The sequence below is a fragment of the Montipora foliosa genome, chromosome 7, assembly GCF_036669935.1.
Source record: "Montipora foliosa isolate CH-2021 chromosome 7, ASM3666993v2, whole genome shotgun sequence".
Taxonomy (NCBI): Eukaryota; Metazoa; Cnidaria; class Anthozoa; order Scleractinia; family Acroporidae; genus Montipora; species Montipora foliosa.
The window spans coordinates 15,810,904-15,831,556 of NC_090875.1; the positions used below are offsets into that span (position 1 = coordinate 15,810,904).

The window sequence follows — 20,653 nt, forward strand, 5'->3', positions numbered from 1 at the left end:
GGACTTTTTTTTTTAATAAGAACATAAGGAGTTCCGGTCTCGGCAAAACCATACATGTAGAAACAAGGAAGGAGAATAAGAAAAGACAAGGGAATCTGTCTCTGACGTTTTTCGTGACCTCGCGCACGTCGCGAGACAATTGTAGTTTAAAAGTGTTCAAAACTTCCGCTGTTTCATTCTTCCTCCTAGAGCACAACTCAAAAGAAATGAGGCTGACAAAACCAAGGCAATTTCGGGAATCTCTCTTGCCTGTCCTGCAAAATTAAAATATAGAATTTAAGTGGAAGACTAGTGAAGCGGATCATATATTTTGCAGCACGATGGAAAACTTAATTTTTGAGGAACCCTTTATGTGACAGTCTTCTAGTCTCTCAATTGGTCCCCTGTATTGGTACAGCATGCTTTCCGAAAAAAAACGAGCCCTAGACATAGGAGAACACTTTACCAGCCATTACTGATTAAATTAACACATTCACTATTATATTACGAGCTTGTCAGTGTTTATGCATCCTTATTTGAAAATACTCTTCTGAGAAATAAAGCAGATTGTAAAGTGCCCCTTGAATTTTTATTTACGTAGTAGACTCCCATTTGTTTGTCTTTTTTCATCAATCTTCAGAACTTACATGATACGAGCCTTGCGTTCTCATATTGTTTGCATTATAACCAGGAAAAGATTCTCAGAATTTCATTGTGTCTATTATCTTAACGAGTAAGTACAACAAGAGTCAAGGATTCTCTGGAAGGATTGAGAGCAAATGCCCAAAGTTATGCTTTCAAGTGTCTTCCGGCTTAGGCCAATTCTTGCACTAATCCAATATCCTTTCTAGACCTCTCGTCAAGTTAAGAGAATGGTTGATTGAAGAACAATTTTGTTGATGTTTGGAACCAAGCTGTGCCTCAACCTGATCAATACCACTAGCAAAAAAAAAAAGCGCAAATAAATGGTAAAGAAAGGAAAGCGTTTGTCAAAAACGTCAGTTAGCATTAGCTCAGCACAGTGGGGTGTGTCGTAAAAATCTCTGTCAGGATTTGCAAGGTTAGCAGTGGTTAATTGACCTATATGTGGTGGTGTATTGCTCGCAATTTTCAATTGAAAATTTTCACCTCCAAAGTTTCGATCTTCAATGATTGACATAGTTTAGCCCTTCTTAATCTTTCTCTTATTCTCCTGGTTTGAAGTCGATTAAAAAAACTGGCTTGCCATATCCCATAATGAGAATATTACAATAACGACTCTATTTTGCTAGAGCACGCTAGACTGAGAATATGAGGCCATCCTCTCGATGAGGTGTGACATTCTTTTGATTCAGTACTGGTGAATCAGTTTACATGATGGCAATGAACTGATAGAAATCTATCCAAAAATGATATAAAGAAAGGAAATACAACAATTAAAAATAATAGATCTTTAATTTGTATGTCCCGGTCAAACTACTTTTCATTGGCAAATGATTAAGGGTGCTGATTGCCATGACACGAGCTGGGCCCGGGCACAGTTGCTTTAATGATTGCAAACGTTGCATGATTTTAGTGATACATTTTTCGAAGAAGAAGTTATGATTTTTGCATCGAAATTGACGCCGGAATCTATTTTTATAAGATATGTAATATAATTCAATATTTGGTATGTATGTTGCCGGTAAAATCCGTTTTCAGGTTGAATTCGTTTTAACTAGGTTAAATTGGTGATCCTCTTTTTACCTAGGTTGAATACGCTCTCAGATGGATTGAAGAAACTGGAGCCTAAATTAAGCCTGAAGAAAAATTCGGGTCAGGTTAGGATTATTTTTGGTTGTTATACATAGATATTAATTGACCAATCATAGAAAAGTAAATAATGAAAAGAACTGTGTTGGATTGAGCATGTCCGTTGTTGTAGTGTCGTTGTGAAGACACAGTACTACAAATCTGGAGGGTGCGAGTTGCAGTACCGGTAAGTGCATAATACAGTTCTTTGTTCCCTTACTATGTTGTAATATTGAGACTGAATTAATAAGTGTATGAATACAGAAACAGCTAAGATAATATTAGGGAGTTTAAGATCTACGACGCGACGGCAACGAAAACGTCACAAATTATGCATATTTAATGAGCAAAAGCAATAGCTTTGCACGCTCTGCACGTGCATTTTTCATTTTTGTACATTTCTTTCACGTTTTCTGCAAATCTACGACGTGAAATTACCAATTCTCAAGTTTTTCAGAGAACGTGAACACAAGGCAGCGAATTTGAATTTGCTGTCGTAGCTTTAACACCGCACCTCCTAATTCAGTTCATGGAAAGTTACACTAGTTTTTAGAAGTTGAACGAGCCGACATGATGACGAAAAAGATTAATTGACCTGAAGTTGGAATTTTAAATGGCGTTTTCGTTACCGTCGAGTTGTGATCTTAAACTCCCTAATACCGAAGACTAAGAACATGTGTTAAGATGGGTTTCAGGAGGGGTTTAAACTAGGTTGAGTGCATAATCCAACCCACTTAGGTAAAATGAGGACCACGAATTTACTACGTTAAACGGATTTAACCTGAGAACGGATTTTACCCACAAGATGCATATGTAAACTACAGTCATATTGATTTGAATGCACTTATTGATGAGACCACCCAAGCAAAAGGTCACCTTTTTTTTTCATTTTTAATAATTTATTTTTATTTTTATAACTAATCAGCTTTGTGGAGGTCCAAGTAAGAATCATTGAAGAATATATGCTCTCTGTCGATGGCAATAGAATGGTAGACCTTATGAATAGTCCAAATACATTTTTGTTTTTCTATACGAACGTCTAGTTTGGAGCCGAGGCTGAGCCTTCGTATTTTTTTGCGATTTGAGCCTAAAAACGTTCTTAACATTTTATTAAAGTTGCCTACTTTGTGAGTTGTTCGTCAGTGTATCACGTAATAAGAAAATCACATTGTTAATTTCAAAAAAACGTCCTCAGTATTTGACTTAGTTTTCCTGTTAGACTGCAGTCTTATTTTTATACTACTCACAAAGCCAAAACAAAATAAGCAAAAACTGAAAAAGACAAAATATGGCATGAAGCCATCGTTGTTAACTGACTCTGTATGTTCTTGCTATGTTCAACTTCTTGGTACTGTTCTTATCAAAAAGGTATGTTATAAAAAGGGGTATGTAGAACTTATTTCCGAAAAGCAAACACTTTTTTGGTTAATAATGTGGCTAGCGACGAGGAAACAATGTCACAAGTCTTAATAAACGGAAGTAGTCGTGTTTTTCTTGGTTTCTCACTATGAATTTAACAGCTGGTGCTCTTTTGTGATGCTCTCGACAATCACCTTTTTTTTTAGCTAGGAATGTAGCTAACGACAGGGAAACTGCCATAAGTCTTAATAATCGGAAATAGGTGTGTTCTGCTTGGTGTCTCTCTATGAATTTAACAGCTTGTGCTCTTTTGTGATGCCCTCGAGAAGTCGGATATCGTCTCCGAGCCAGTGACAGTTCTACTTGACGGCAGAACAAATTTCGACGAGAATGGAATAATCTATTTACATAACACCATCAATCGATAATTTCAAATGACATCTGACCATTGAGTTACTGAGTGTAAAATTACACCAAATCCATATCCGGTATAGCCACCAACGCTCAGAACACTCCAAAAAAGCAACACAAACTAAACACCATCCTATGTCGCAACCCCTTTAATATATTTCATCATCTTCTTCATAGGTAATCGAACTTCTAGCTACGTCTCTATCCGCAAAGAGTGTAAGCGATATTTTAAGCCTTTAATTAAACCGCCGGAAAAGACGGATTTTCATCAGAACGGTTCATCCTGGTCACTGGCAGCAACTTTAAGTGATGAACTCATGTTGATTTGTTCCTAAGTATTTATCGTAATATCCGTTAAATTTAAGGAAATTATACTTCATCAGATACATTTAAAACACATGAATGCAATGGGCATGTTAATTGGCGAGTTTGGGGAGCGTGGAAAAATTTGTTGAGTATAATTATCTCTTTGAGACTTAGAATAGCGCTGCATTTCTTCAAGGTAAGTGGGTCATTTAGTTATTAGTTACTGGGTAATTGTTTTTGTGAGAAACATGTAGAGGAATTGCGTTTCTGAGAGAAGAATGCAGAGGAATTGCGTATACTACTTTCAAAGAGATTGGCGATCCACTCCGCGACCGTTACTCACTTGACACAAAAACCGACCATCGAAATAATCTTGCCCTAGGCTGTTTTGTTAGATCTGCACTCGTGAGTCAAAAAGAGGGAAAAACGAGACTATGCTAGCGAAGATAGCGGCTGAAAAACAGAGTCAGTCCATTCATTCACCGATCTGATCACAGCTAATGTTATAGTCCTTGGCTTCGGTGCGATGGGCATCCGTTTTGGTCAAATTCCATGTCAGGTCAACGCAATGCAGAGCTCAGCCTTTCTCTACTTTGGATATCGAGTACTCACTTATAAATAATTTTTGTCCGATATCGTCCTTCCGTAAGGCAAGATGTCCAAATACAATCTCGCAATTCCCCAACTGATTCCTAATAAAACAATTCAGTTCCAAACAAAAAAGAGCGGAAAACTGTCGTTTGTAGCTCGCCAAAAAATATATTAACGAGATGCTCTCGTTTAAACGCTAATGCAGCTTTCAATAAAACTGAATAAGATGCCGAAATTCCCCCAAAATTCGAATTCTTTGCCAGATTAATAATTTTGTAAAATCTGTCAAGCTTTGACAAGCGGATGAACCAGTTTATATCCAATTCACTTGAAAGTGCCATTCCACGCACTGTTTTTGGTTGCAAAATACGCGGATGCGGTGAGTTTAGAAGCTACGAAGTTGGAAAACGTGCCAAAAATCGTGTCGCATTTGTTTAAGAATACAAATAGCGCTATTTAGCGAAACAAAAGTGTATTTCCTCACGGATACGCATCTATCAGAGCCAATTGAGATTTGTCCTACGAACATTTGAGGCCGGCACCTTTGTTTTTATATTGATATCGAGAAAGAAATATGGGAGAATAATGGCTCTTGAGTGAAGTGACTTAATTAATGGCTCAGGCTGCTGCAAAACAGGTTTGCTGTAACAAACTGATTATCGCTATCGTTTTAACGATGGCTGCGACAGTGAACCAAACAGAAAAGAAAATAGAGAGATCAACTTTCGCGAGATTTTGATCACGACACGAACAACAGTTCCCACTCACAATCAAACTACTCGTTTAAAATACGTGCACTGGTCATAGCGGCTCGCCAAGCGAAGACTATGCATGCCTATTCCACAACTTGTTTTAAGTCTGAGGTAAAGTTAACAACTATTCACCGAAAAGGAGGTGGCTACTGTGGATATCTAATAATTATCCTGCGAGGTGACGGTTTTAGCAAGGAATATCAAATAAAAACACTTTTCTAATAACAATTATTCTACGAGGGCGCGCTGGATATGAATTGATGGATAACCAACAAGGCGCGTATCGCCGAGTTGGTTATAATCATTTTATATCCAGCAAGCCCGATGAGAATAATTGTTTCATTAAAAGCTCCAGGATCAACAACTCTTCCACTGAAGCATCAATTTCTGCCTCGGTCAATTCCGGCGGGTCCAAAACGGTTTTTGGCGGCCATTCTTTCTCAGAGCTGCAAAATATTTTCAGCTTGCTTTATCGCTGACGCGTTCCTTGACCATATTAGGCAGAACAAGTATATGCAAAATTAACCATTTCCAGCTTTCCACGTTTGAAATGACTGTCCATCGATAAGAAATGGAATTCTTGGCGATTGAGTGCCAACTAATAAGCCGGAAATTAAATATTTTTTGCGGCACGAGAGCAACAGGCTAAGGGCCTGGGCCCTTGAGTATAGACGCATTATGGGTAAAGTGATATGGGTACTTAAGCTTCTGATTGCACGTGGGCAATCAGTCTAGGCCGACACCATCTCAGTTATTACTAAGTTTGTTTGTTTTTTGTCAGTACGCATAAAACCAAGTAGGAAGGTTTCATGAGCTTGGGCCTTTTTTTCCCACGGGGTTTTTTACGACAGGTTTTTTCAGGCCGCCGTTCTAACCACGATGTTTGTTAGTGGTTGCTAAGCTCTAGGTATGTCTTATTGTCGCGTGCTGTGACGGCGATTTCTGTGATAGCAACGGTATTGTATGCCGGTGCTCGGCCAAAACATCCAAAATAAACCTAATGGTTCAATGTATTGGTTGTCTGTTGTGTAGTGTAGCTGAAATAAAAAAAAAATATGAGGACGAAGGTCACACTTGAGTTCAAAACTCGGGCTTTAATAATTTATAATTCCAATTTCAAAACTCGAGGAAGATCATTCCAAGCGTAGAAAGTTAGATATGTTAGATGTCTATCAGAAACGCTACTTTATTTATCTGTAGCAATGAAATTCGCCATCAATTCGCTGATTTAGGATAGTGTAAAATTGTGATCACTTGACTTGTCACATGATCACTATTGTACGTTAAGGCAAAAGAAGACAATTATATCATTTATCTTCGAGGGAGATTTCATCTTGTTCCAGGCAATCTATTGGGAGATATAGCTGATCAACCATATTTTCCAAACGTACTTTATACCCAGTCCTTAAACTACTTGAGGCTGGTAAGTGAATAGCAAAGGATAGTCGCCGGAGTTTTATTCTCTAAAGCGATGATAATGACAGAGATTTGATAGCCACACTGGTTATTGAAATCCAGGAAGCCAAATTAAATGTTCTGTCAAAAAAAGTTTTTCTATGAAGACATATTCTTCAGTGACCGAGAGAGAAGTGACATTTGTCCATGCTTCGTATAATGCAATCGTCACAAAGAGTAGGAAGAAGATCTGTTCTCGTTGGGGACTTAAGATCTACGACAGCGGCGTCGACGACGGAAAACGTCACTTAAAAATTTATGTACTCCATCTCGTTCACGTCATACAATGTGGGCGAAGTATTCCTTAAATTGGGCGGGAACGGTTTCCGAGTAAAAGTAAACAATGAAAGGTTCGCATTTGTATGCTTCCGTTGTCGTCAAACCTGAATTGTAGCACGAATTTCTGTGTATTTTTTTGCCGTACTCTACAAAACAACAACATGAAATCACCAAATTTTTCGTTCTGACGACAACGTGAGCATATTATAACAATGAGCCCACGTTTTCTTATCTGGTGTGACTTTCACAACATCTAGCGCTACAAATCAGTGCCATTAACACTTATAGATTTTACTCTAGTGTCTAACGCCAGACAATTTTACGAGTTAATGGGGAAGACCCCGGCGGTGAAAGAGTTAAGACCTTTATTTTTTAAATTTAAATTTAATTAATTTAATTTTATTTATTTGTCCATTATATTACACTTATAATGATTTATTATTATTATAATAATTATAATAATAATAATAATAATAATAATAATAATAATAATAATAATAATAATAATAACTATTATTATTATTATCATTATCATCTTAGCAAGCTCTAATCGAGCTTTTCTAGGAAGGTCCCCTATCTACAATTACAATTAATTACTCAAGAAGCTAGAGTCGCTCTCGGCTATCGCCTCCGAGCGACTGACGCTTCTCTCGTGCTTAGCAACCTCCCGCGTGCACCATAACTCAATAGTGCGCGCTGAGCCGTTTACCATTTGTTAATCTAATTAAAACAGCAGATGGATAATCAGACTAACTGTAATCGTTTTACGGGTTTTATCCCAGTAATAATAGACATTACTATTACATTACTGTCTGTCTGATGTCTTGATTTTTGACTGTTTGCTTCGCCTTTTTTTTTCTAGTAATTTGAGGTTTGTCTGGCCTAATTTTATCGTGGAAAGTATGGAAAGGCACTGTATAGCCTATGGATGTGTTTGTAGACGACGTGGTAGTGTTATATTTGTAAGCCAAGTCAACCCACGGTGTCATAAAACTGAGACTAATATTTCTATACGCACAATTTATTTCGGAACTTGCTGGAACTTGCAGCAAAACAGTGCTCAATACCTGTGTAGTAGTCGCCCACTCATCAGGGGAAAATCCCCTGATGAGTAGGCGATATAAGGTTAATCACGCGATGAAGAAAAAAAAAAATAAAACGCACTTTAACCAAACAATGAAAACTGGAAAATTCTGAACTTACTTTAGTCTCTGGGAAGTGATTTTGATCCATGGGAGATGATCTCTGGCCTTCCAGTTGATGTGAGAGCTAGTAGATATAATTAATTTTATTATTATATATATATATATTGATGAAATACCAGGATTCTCCCTTCACTAAAAAATCATATCTTCACCACGCGCAGTGAACAAATTATTTTTCTCTCACATGTGAGGATATAGGTGTTGTCATAGTAACCAACACGATTAGCCAATAAAACGCGAGCTTTCTCTTCATTGTAAGATACTTTTGTGCTTTAATATAATTCTTCTCTACTACATTAACATTTTTATTGCAAAATTTGACATTATCATGATTTCTTTTTCATAACTTTCATAGCTTGCTGTATGTTACACAACATGCGTGTTTTAGCGGTTGGTGACCACTTTTTCATCATTTCGAAACTGAATAAAACAAGTTGTTTTAAATCTAGACATTTCATCAATATCTATATGATAAACAGAACATTACATGACCGCATGCGGATACGAATTTTATCTTCTCGTGCTAAAAGTATCTCTCACTCGTTCGCTTCGCTCACTCGTGAGAGATACTTGCAGCACTCGAAGATAAAATTCATTAAACCGTTCGTCAGGACAGTTCGCCCTTATAATATAAGGTGAACAAGACAGAAAAATCGCGGAATACTTGCGATAGCGATAAGTTATATTATGGAATGACGTTTTCGTTGCCGTAGCCGTCGTCTTTCCTTAAACTCCCTCATAACTGTTGGATTCAAATCATAGATTTTCGCCTTTGCAACATTATCACCCCTGGGAATTAACAGACAGGGCCTATTTTTAGGCCTTGTTGTTTGTCAAGTAAGCGTAAATACCTCACCTTCAAGCGTTTTGATCTCATTATGCCCAGAGGTATGTTGGCTTGCGGGTGGATTAGGATCAGACACCGTTGATTTCTACCTTTTGGTTCTTAAACGCAAGGTGAATGTTCTTATGAGCTTAGTCTATCATAAGATCTGTTTCTTTTGCTCTTATATTTGTGCTGTCTATGAGGCTTACCCATATCACATTGATATAGCTGTCAAAATTACCAAAACGTCTGTGAAGATATGAAGACATTCAATCAGTGTTCTTGCCATTATTTGAGGTCACATGAGCCAATGATTCTCAAGTGAATGAATCTGACAAAGGGCCTCTTCATACTCGGAGTACATAACACTGTGAAGGCAATACATGCGTGGCAAAACCGTAAGCAATATCACCAAAAACCTAAAAGAGGAAGGCTGATTGAACTGTGAAGGAATTTATATTTTCTAAAGCCAAATGTTTGGAAAGGCACTGTCTTCGTTTCATCATCAGAGATTTAAAAGCAATGCATGCAGTCGTCTTTAGATAATACACTCCTTAACAGTTTAAGCAACCTTGTTCAGATTTTTGGATTTAACCACCAGCCCGTATGAACTGGCTGGCTCGGTTTCAGACAGAGATGTCTAATTTGCACAGAGGCAGGCTGGCCCGTTTGTCGAGATGCATGGCAAGATCTCGTTACTTAGACTTCCAAGGACAGGAACTCAACACGTTACTGAAGTTCAGTTTTTTTTTGTCTGCGCTTTGGCCTGAGTCACAGAAGAGCAAATTTTGTTTATACAAGTTATTAATCTGTCACTACAAGATGCGAAAAAAGTGGGACCCCACGTTCGAAAAACTCTTTTTTTTTTTTTGCGGATTGGCAAAAATTCTCGAAAAATTTCGCTAATCTTCAAAGAAACCGAAGTGCTGCCTCTGACGACCTCTTTGGCTACCAGTTTTGGCAACGGAAACGATTTTGTTTGTTTAAGCATCACGTTGTCATTCAACCTATTCGTGTACAGTCGGCCCTAAATCTTAAATTTCGGTGGAAAATAGAGCATTGCAATTCCAAACGCAAAAGAAAGTTTTTCCACGATCTCTCTACCGAGTTGCAGTTTTTACAAAGAGAGCGGCAGTTATCATATACGATATCCAGCATACGTCTAGGGATCCTATCCTGAGAATTCGGAGTGATTTAGGAGAAAAACTGCTGAGCCGGGTGTCAAGATCGAGTTCCCCTGTTTCGTCTATTTTGACGATCGCAGAGCCGAGCAATGTTGTAATCTTTCCAGTTTGAAACGCTTTTCAAAATATATCGCCAAAATGTTTGATGATATAAAAGCTTGTTCCTATGCGACCCGCCTCTAAGTAGACAAATGAAGCTCAAGTAGACCACAAGTTAATAAATTTTAATGACTTGTGGAGCGAAACGGTTGTCCAGGCTACTACTACTGCTACTGCTACTGCTACTACTACTGCTACCGCTACTGCTACTGCTACTACTACTGCTACTGCTACTAGTACTACTACTCACTACAGTTCCCAGTTGATGATGCATAATATCTTTCATTTATTATTCCACTATTATTCCATTTTACCATATTTGGTCAAGAAAACGCGCAAAATATGACACGGTAAGACACTGTAGTGTCCAGCTTTGACCGGTTTAGAACAGAGCAAATACGAACGGAACGGGAGTTTTTCAATGAAAGAAGTTGTTTTCAACAAGATGCAAAGCCTGAGAATTTAGCTTGTCATCACTTGTCACTCGTCATTTTGTTTATCCCATCAAATAAAGATCTTTGGCTGGCTTTTTGTGCTGTTTACATTGTTCGCACGCGCCCTGAAGAACAGATGATGCATTTTTTTTAAAAACACCTTACCAAATAAAATTGAAGCAAAATAACACCTTTTTGTAGTGGAATAATAAATCTCTTATTCGATGGTTTAACATATAATACTCCTGGACATTTTGCTCATTGCTCGTAATACTACACAACTCGCAAAATATCCGCGCGTATTATCAGTTAAACCATCGAATAAGATGTATGTAATTCTCTCATTACTTGCTTGGGTGGTTGGTTGGTTGCATCGCCGATATGCCTTAATGTGACTGCGATGCAGTCAACACAAGCAACAAGTTTGCGTGGTTTCTCAAGCGCCACAACACTGAATATTTCTGTTACTGCGAACTCATTTTATGATAACTAAAGTGGAAACGTTCTAAAAAACAGCCTAATACTACTACTACTACTACTACTACTACTACTACTACTACTACTACTACTACTACTACTACTACTACTACTACTACTACTACTAATCATCATCATCATCATCATCATCATCAATCATCATCATCATCATCTCCAAATTCATAGACCACTATTAGGACTTAAAAATGGAAGTGCAGAAGACCCGGAACTATAGAAGAGTATCTGTTATCCCTATTGTAATTGGAGCCCTTGGGACTGTGAGTAAACACCTAAGGATGTGGATCAGCAAGTTGAGACACTAGGAATCATTGCATTACTCGATCCATAAAGCTTGTTTGTTAGGAACAGCTAAGATCCTCAGAAGTACTCGAAACTCCCAAGGCTATATATAGGAGATAGCTTGATGTTTTGGGAATATGGCCACCTATAGGTGTGAGACATCATCATCATCATCATCATAATAATAGTAATAATAATAATAATTTTAAGAAGGATCGATTTAGAAAACGTATTAAGAATAAAAAGTAACAACACTATCCGACGTTTCGGAGTCAGACATGACCCCTTTATCAAGGTTAAACTGTACTGGAAAAAATCGCAATTTAAATACAACGGGCGTTAGGTCAAAACAAAGACATGCATAAATGGAAATTAAACGATAGTTGACACTAAGATATTTACAATTTTTGCTAGAATACAAAAGGCGAAGGTCAAACAAAAACTTTAGCACGAATGGAATCTGACTGCTTATTTAGTGATGGTTGACGCTCACGTATCAAAAGCATCTCGTGAACGAGACAGTCAAATTTCGATTTGCATTTCTTTAGGATCGTAAAATGTGCTTTAAGTTCAGGTTTGTCCAGATAGTGTTTCGTCCTCATGTGTCGACCAACCGAAGATGATAGGGATTTGTGTTCCTCTATACGCTGATGTAAATGCCTTGTTGTATAACCAATGTAGTCCATAGACCACATTTATGGACTACATTGGTTATACAACAAGGCATTTACATCAGCGTATAGAGGAACACAAATCCCTATCATCTTCGGTTGGTCGACACATGAGGACGAAACACGATCTGGACAAACCTGAACTTAAAGCACATTTTACGATCCTAAAGAAATGCAAATCGAAATTTGACTGTCTCGTTCACGAGATGCTTTTGATACGTGAGCGTCAACCATCACTAAATAAGCAGTCAGATTCCATTCGTGCTAAAGTTTTTGTTTGACCTTCGCCTTTTGTATTCTAGCAAAAATTGTAAATATCTTAGTGTCAACTATCGTTTAATTTCCATTTATGCATGTCTTTGTTTTGACCTAACGCCCGTTGTATTTAAATTGTGAATTTTTCCAGTACAGTTTAACCTTGATAATGGGGTCATGTCTGACTCCGAAACGTCGGATAGTGTTGTTACTTTTTATTCTTAATAATAATAATAATAATAATAATAATAATAATAATAATAATAATAATAATAATAATAATAATAATTATAATAATAATAATAATAATAACAATAATAATAATAATAATAATAATAATAATAATAATAAAAATGATGATGATAAGAATATTGCTATTTAAAGAATCACAATTAGGAAGAAGAAAGAGCATGCGCACCTCAAAATAATCGGTGTCCTGGTAAACCTTGGAACTATTGCAGAAGGCCGCATTGGAAGCCTATTCGGAAAATGTCCTAAGCCCATAACTATCCAACCTGTGGAATTTCTTTGATAACGATAATGATAATGACATTGTCATCATCCTCAGGTACTTCCTTTTTTGCGTGCAGGGATGGCGCAGTGGTGAGAGCACTCGCCTCCCACCAAATATCAGACTCGGCGTCATATGTGGGTTGAGCTTTATTGGTTCTCTACTCTGAATCGAGAGGTTTTTTTCCGGGTACTCCGATTTCCCCCTCTCCTCAAAAACCAACATTTGATTTGATTTCAAATAGTGTCTCAGCGCTGTTTACACTTGACATTTCAATAAAGTTCTTTATTACTATTATTATTATCATTATTATTATTATTATTATTGTACTCACGTTTTTACTAGTGCTACGTAGTCAAATATCCAACGGCGGGGAGTTCCGTCAATTTTAAATCACAGACATCAGAAAGGTTGGCGTATATTTCTGCCAGAACTTTTGAGAATTTCGCAGCCCTTTCTATTTTGTTTAACCACGCAATATTTTCGTTGTGGGAAGTTGCCTTAGCGAAATTTAATATCTTTAATCTACTTGGCTTACTGTGGTTTGTGTAGACTGTTCTTTAGAAGGTTGTCGCTTTAGTTATAAAATGAGTTGGCAGTAACAATAATATTCAGTGTTGTGGCGCTTGAGAAACCACGCAAACTTGTTGCTTGTATTGAGACTTTTTTTCATGAAACCTTCTCTTTTTGTGCATTATCCTGCCTATGCAAAGATGGCGACATTGATGTTTGTCTTCCTTGCTGTCTTCGTGAGAAAACAAGTTGTGGCATATACAAAAGGTAATTTGTTTATAAGTGTAATTGTGTGCTGAGTATACTCGTGATGTAACACAAAGAGCATTTTTAGATTTGCTGAAATTGACTGGCAACGACCGTTTTTCGACCTCACTTTCTAAAAGTGATCATACAGTATTAATGCTTAAGATTTCAGGGATTTTAGGAAGCAAACTGGTTCTTATGGACGGACAACTTTATCTTCAAACAACAGCTGACTAGTGTGACACCTGTGTTTTGACTCTTTACGATTAACAGAGGGGAATTAGGACTTTGCGAGCATATCTTTCTTCTTGATGCTCTTATGCTCCACCGACGCTTGGCCTATTGCCCGCCGAGTAAACTACTTTCTGTGAATAACTGAAATGATGAAATGTTTTCATTCGGAGGTGGTCGGTAATTGAATTATATTTCATCAGCTAGAGTAGCATTATGCATTATTTTAGCCCTAAACAATTTGGAAAATGAAAAAAAAAATGTAACTTTACTTGACTTGAGTTCAGTTTTTCATTTTTAACTGTGTTCGCAGAGTTGTTTAGAGATGCGTTGAATTCATCAATCACCGTGGATTAGTGATTTTTTTTGCCTCTTGAGTTCTTACTTCATTCTGCATATGATAAAACTTAAGATTAATCAGATGCAAACTTTGAAAAACAAGATTAATTAAAATGCCATCATACCAACCATTTTCGGAATCTCTTCTCTTAATTAACTGAAATTGCTTTAAACGACATTTCTTACAACCCATGTCACTGATTCAGTTAAGGATGAGAGTGCTTTTTTTTGTTTATAAGAACATTTTTCTTCATAAATACTATTTTTCTTTGGCCTTCTTAGCTTCAGAAGGAACAACACACAGGCAACGTTGAAAAAAAGGTGATATAAACGCACCCTTTGAAATCATATTTGAAGTTGAAGTTAAAAGTTTATTATTAAATCACATTGCAGCGGCTGCTCCAGCTGAAAAACGTAATATTTACAATCTTCTTACTTAAAAACACTATATTACAATCTTACTAAAATACAAAAATGATATGATGAAATGATTATAAGTGATAAATATGGCATAAATATAATATCTACTAGTAATAACACTTAATCTAAAATATTTAACATTAGTTTGCGAGCCTACACATATTTGACTCAAAGTTTCGTATGCTTCAACATACATAACAGGAATCCGACCGCATCCAGTGATATTTCACAGTTGTAGCGTATTTGATTCTTCTTGTGTGCCTGACCGTTTTTTAACGTCTCAGCTCTTAGCCGTACGCACTTAAACCACCAATTAAGTGAAGCGGCGTGCGAAACGTTAAGTAAAATTTAAGTTCAAAGCCGAGGATGCGTATATTTCTTCTCATGTTTGTCCTCGCTGTTGGTTTTAGTTCGTCGTAAAGGTAAGATGGATGACCAAAGGAAATGAGAATTTACGACATGGTTTACTGATGTGCTGCGTACGGCGCAGGAGAGGTTGAAAACTATCAGTGACCATGAGAAGAATCTAGAACGCTACAACAAAATATCACTATCACTGGATGTTGGGTTTCTGTGATTATGTCTTGAAGAATACGATTCGTTACGTAAAATACTGTAACAGTTTCAATGGCTGATGCGTTACACCGTTGCTTGTGTGTTGTTCATTCTTCTTCGATTCATTGCCCGCAAAATAGTAATACATGTACTAAGTCAAAACGTGAACCGTGACAAAAACGGGTCCTTGAGAAAGGCATGGTGCGTTACTTTTATTGGAGGCAGTGGAGTTCTTTCAGATTGTTTATGTGCAAAGCTCGTTAATTATCTGTTTCCATGAGTGGCAAGGAAATTTATGTTTTCTTGTATTTTATATCAGTCTGTGCGCTCCGATTGGTCCATTGGTCCTGGTACTTTCTTTTTTCTTTGTTTCCTGTGAGTGTTGAAGTAGTAATCTTTGAAAGTGTAAACAGCTCACAATCACGGAGATTCAGACTGTAAAGGAAGGATCGGCGACGCCACAGAGAGGACAAAAATTTGAGGCTTGTGCCAAGGCGACTCTTAGAGTTGGGTCGTTTTTTGATTGGAGCTTTTGTTCAGTCTGTCAAAGCAAAGATGTAATAACCTCTTACTAACAGAGCGCGTGGGCCGTACTGGGGAATATTGACTCGAGATGACCGAGGGCCAATATTCCCAGTACGGTCCCGAGCATTTGAGTTTGGTAAATAGTTTATTTCTGAGTTGCTGTTTGCCTCGGTTTCAAAGCGAGTCCTGGTGCAAAACCATTCAAATCGAAATGAGCTAGTGGTGTATTTTCATGCAAATCAAACTCAATATCATTTGAATGGTTTAGCACCAAGATTCGTTTTGAACCAGAGACAAACAGCAACTTGGAAATGGCCTATCGTTTATTATATGGTATCGTTTCTTTGGGCGATTGGACTGCGTCTTCCATCAGCGAACTTTGAACGGTAACCTTTTACACGTAAAACTAAATTCCGCTTCCTCTAATTGTACTTCTGGGATGAAAAAAAAATTAAATTCCCTATTGAAAAACTTTTTGCGTTTCGCTCAACCTAAATTTCTCGCGAGACAGAAAAAATACGGTAACGGACCCTTTCCGTTGTAATGGTCCGTACTGTAAAATCCTGAATGAAAACCATGTTCCGAGCCTGATGAGAATTGCTTGTCATCTAATAACTGATGAGTGGCGAAAAAAAGGTAGACGAATTGACAACTGGATGTATGAATTGTCAGCTTTTGCCGATCAATGAATCAATCAATCAATTGATTACTTAACTATTTTGGATGCGTACGTGATAAAAGTTACCACCTGAAATACCTAACCGAAATAATCAGCAAATTTGAAGACTGAATTACGTGCTGTTTCTTTCTTTTTTTCTTTTTTTTTAATTATGACTTTTTTAAATATTCAGTGTAGATCTGTTATTAGAGTCGATGTTCTCTTTAACATTTGCTTAACGACCCGTTTCTCTCTCCCTACCTCCACCAGATATCTGAATCTTATATCTTTCTCTTTCTCTCTGTCTGTCTGTCTTTCTAAATAAAACTTAGCAAATGTTACAATTTACAATTCAGTCCCTTACCGCTAATCAGCTACATTAAGCTCGATCCTGTATGCTGTACAATTGTTAGGCAAACTCTAATTCACTTGGCATTGAATAGGTCCCGGATGTGGAGCGCTTCTCACTGGTAACATTGTTGACAAGACAGTTGTAGTAAAAGGATCAGTCAACTCCAGCTTCGACGGAAAACGTGCGTTCCTTAACAGTTCCAATGGGTGGTGTTCCGCCGACGTGGACCCGAATCAATATCTAATAATCAAATTAGGTAAGAGTTAACACAAAGAGGATTTTGCAACATGCAATATTATATTCCGATTCAGCTACAAGGAGAAATATGGGTGCATATGTTGTTGTTGTTGTTGTTGTTGTTGTTGTTTTGTCCTGGTTCACAATTTTTTAAACCAGTTCAATTTTGGTTTTCCTTTATTTCAGATAATGATAATGAATATTAGACAAAGAAAAATGAAAATTGAACTGCTTTGGAAAATTTAATACCAGGAAAAATTCCAAAAATTACTACTTATTTTTGGTAAAAAAAAAGAGTGCATATTTTTGACCATCTAATGCAATGGCACTAAACCTCGGACGGAAGAAGTACTCCTGGACGATAAAACGAGAAGCTTCAACATGACTATGGTCCAGTTATACAAACAATTTATGAAACTCTGCTCCTCATGTAACTAACAGAGAATTTACCCAGCCCCAACCTAAAAACCGAGGCTAACCCTAACAGTTAACTTAATTTTGAAAAACGGAAGCGAATGTTGCGACTTAACGGGACACGTCGTGTTGGATATCAAAATTGTGCGTGAATCAGATTAGTAACGTTTACATTGGAATTCTGGACATGAAAGTGTGTTTCTGCCTAAGGTGGCTTACTACAGTTTTCCGAAGGAAAAGATCAAGATTTTGAAATCTGTGAAATTAAAGCAACAGGATGTCTCTTCTGAAGTGTTAGTCACTGCAATTGATGTAAAATGGAGGGGGACTGGAAACTAGAAATTTCAACGGCCGTTTTCTCAAAAACTAGCCGTATGACCCCACCTCGAATTTTCAGGATTTCCTTGGCGAGAAAAATAATCATGTATCATAAATGTGAATGACAGGAAAATGATAAATATAGTGACCGAGCTCCTGGAGCGGGAACTCGACTAGACATTTCAAAGGCCTTATTCTCAAAACCTAGACCTTACGACCAGGGTTAAAAGTTTGGGAATTAGTAAACAATATGAAGACGAAAGCGTCAACATATTTTTTAAAAGATCTATCGGACAGTTTTTCAGTTATTATCAAACTATACGAAAATCGACGTTTTTCCCATTTGCAAAAAATGTGTCTGAATGATTTTATTATTTATATTTATACATGATTGTTTTTCTTGCTAAGGAAATCCTGAAATTTCAAGATGGGGTCATACGGCTGGTTTTTGAGAAAAAAAACCCTTTGAAATTTCTAGTTTCCAGTCCCCCTCCATTTTTTCTTTGGAAAACTGTAGTAAGCCAGCTAAAAGGGGCTGTGTCACGTTATTTTAGGAGGTTAAGGGAAATCTTTGGTTATTCACGAGTTTAAAACTGGAAAAGGTAATGTGGAATTCCTTTTCTGATAAAATTATCGTTACATCACAAACAAGATGATTCTGAGCAAACACGGGTGATTTGTCATAAACTTGAAAAACGTTGGGCCGATATTGCAATCCGTTTCAATCTTGTCCATTTGTGTCCATCCATGCTTATCTTTCCCTTTGTTGTATAATTTCTTTTATGCAATTTTTATCTCACCCACGAGATCCCTTACATCCTTCATAAACTGGTATTCAGGAAGAGGCTTGTGTTAATTTGATTTCTCACTGTTTCATTTTTCTGCAGCTAAGCCTGCTACTATTACACGGCTTGATATTCAAGGTCGAAGTTCAAGTGACCAGTTTGTCAAGACGTTCACGTTGGGTTACAAAAGCACAAAGGACCAACCACATTTTTATTATTTGGAGGTTTGTTTCGCTGACCAAAGAATAAAGAAGAAATCACATGATGAATAAAATGTATTTTATGATTCAATGATGATACATGCACACTCGATTAGAATCCAAATTCTCTTGGGAGGCCGTAGAACCTGTGCTCTCGCAATAGTTGCCTACCATGCTCGGTTACTGAGCCAAAGGAAGAAGTCCCCAAACAAAGCTGACAGCTGAACTGACATGCTTACTGCTCTTACAATGCGAAATCATGGAATTTTTGCAATTGGAGCATGTTAATTTTAAATGGTATTTGGGTAGGATGTATTTTGATGGCCCTGTCTGATCATAACGCAGGAAGGAATTTTGATTAAGGAATGAGTTTTGTATGCATTGTGTTGTGCTGGCATGAGTTTCCTAGAATTATTAGCTAGCATCATTTAGTGAAGCGTCAATTCCTTTCGCGTTTGAAAGCCAGTGCCTCTAGCCACGAATCAATGGAGGAAGCATATTCAAGGCCCCTGTTGTGAAGTAGCATTTTAGAGATTCACTTGAATGAACAAGACATACGAAGCAAACGTCAATTTAACACATCAGTCAGTATCAAGCTATATAACGGGAGTGAAAGGAAGGATTAAATACTACTCTCCCTATAACGCGCCACATTGACTGAGTTTGATCAGAAATTCATTTATTCCTTGGCATTTCTTGACCAATAGAGCCTTGCCGAATTGATAACCATTCACAGGATTAATGATGTTTTTGGTTGCTTAATTATTTATCAGAAAAAGTTCTTTGCAACACCTTCATCTGGAGATGAAATAGTCCACTTTCAAGTTAACACCACTGTAATGCATGCCGTGGCATTTTATCCTAGTGATTGGAATGGACATATTTGCATGAGAGTAGAACTTTATGGGTGTGTTCGAGGTATGTCATTCTGCAGCTCAGCTCTTTCTAGAGGACATATTTCTGCTCTAGATGAATTTCCAATCCCACTGAACCAAAGAGTTATGCGTTGGTATAAATGTAGTTAACATATTTTTCAAGAATTGTGCTGTCCTTCTTCAGAGCAGTGCACCATATAGCCTTCCTGATAAACCTTAGTCCACTCTTTCAAAGGCCTTCTTGATTAAATCAGACTGATAATTAGTTGGGCTAGACTAAATGGGAAAGTTTTGAGCTTCTATCCCTGTTTACCCATTTACCAGTTCGCACAGAGATTCAGTTACTCTCTCCTCTGAGTAAGGATTCTTCCTTTGTTTTAACAGTAAACCGCTAAGTTAACCCCACAACTCAGAAATTAACAAGTAAAAACGAATATCACATGAATGAGGTCTACTCATAAGTACACAATTCCTTAAGATTAAATTGTTGCTCAAAACTATCATCATCGTCAACAACGTACAGCAAGACCAACAACAACAGTGATATAATCCGAAGATCGAGGGTTCAACTCTCACCCGCGGTACAGAGTTTTTCTCTGTTTTTTTTTTTGGTGGGCTCACCTCCCGATCGCTAGGGCTAATGCTCAGGTGGAATGCAAGGGAACATATAGAATTTCAGCTTACATAACCATAGTTCGTTCGGTCAAAGAACAATCCCTTCTCACGACAACTCTCGCTTGAACGATTTCACTGCAGTCGTTTTAAACCGTATGCTTTGTATTTCAAGCATGACTTTCCACTCCTAAAGTATGCTCACGAGTATTATGATTTCTTCAACAGTAAATGGTGGCTATACTCCTTGGTCAAAATGGAATTCCTGTTCCACTTCGTGTGGCAGTGGCACCCAAGTTCGTCGCAGAGAATGTTCCAATCCAGCACCTGCAAACAATGGTCAGAACTGTTCAGGAGAATCAAGCCAGGAACGAGATTGTGTTGGAACTTCTTGCCCTGGTAGGTTTCCATGAAAATCCGCATTTGCCCATTCGTTCTTTCGTCCGTCAAAAAGCAATAATTTCATTCGGTCAAACAAGAATCCCTTCTCACGACAACTCTCACTTGAA

At 37.5% G+C, this 20,653-nt stretch overlaps 1 protein-coding gene and 1 long non-coding RNA gene across 2 annotated transcripts in view; one reads left to right on the forward strand and one right to left on the reverse strand.

Moving 5' to 3' along the window:
• Window positions 1-20,653, forward strand: part of LOC138010848 (uncharacterized) — a 68,608-nt gene that overhangs the window by 33,984 nt on the left and 13,971 nt on the right. Inside the window, exons 4-9 of the mRNA XM_068857876.1 lie at window positions 1,883-1,936; window positions 13,578-13,644; window positions 16,795-16,959; window positions 18,560-18,681; window positions 19,431-19,575; window positions 20,373-20,543. Coding sequence (XP_068713977.1) covers window positions 13,578-13,644; window positions 16,795-16,959; window positions 18,560-18,681; window positions 19,431-19,575; window positions 20,373-20,543 — 670 coding nt within the window. The 5' untranslated portion in view covers window positions 1,883-1,936. The remainder of the gene's footprint in view (window positions 1-1,882; window positions 1,937-13,577; window positions 13,645-16,794; window positions 16,960-18,559; window positions 18,682-19,430; window positions 19,576-20,372; window positions 20,544-20,653) is intronic.
• On the reverse strand, window positions 8,105-9,290 carry LOC138010854 (uncharacterized). The gene is made up of 3 exons (XR_011124568.1): window positions 9,143-9,290; window positions 8,964-9,052; window positions 8,105-8,171 (listed from the first exon to the last, which is right to left on the reverse strand). It is a non-coding gene; the product is annotated as an uncharacterized lncRNA (long non-coding RNA).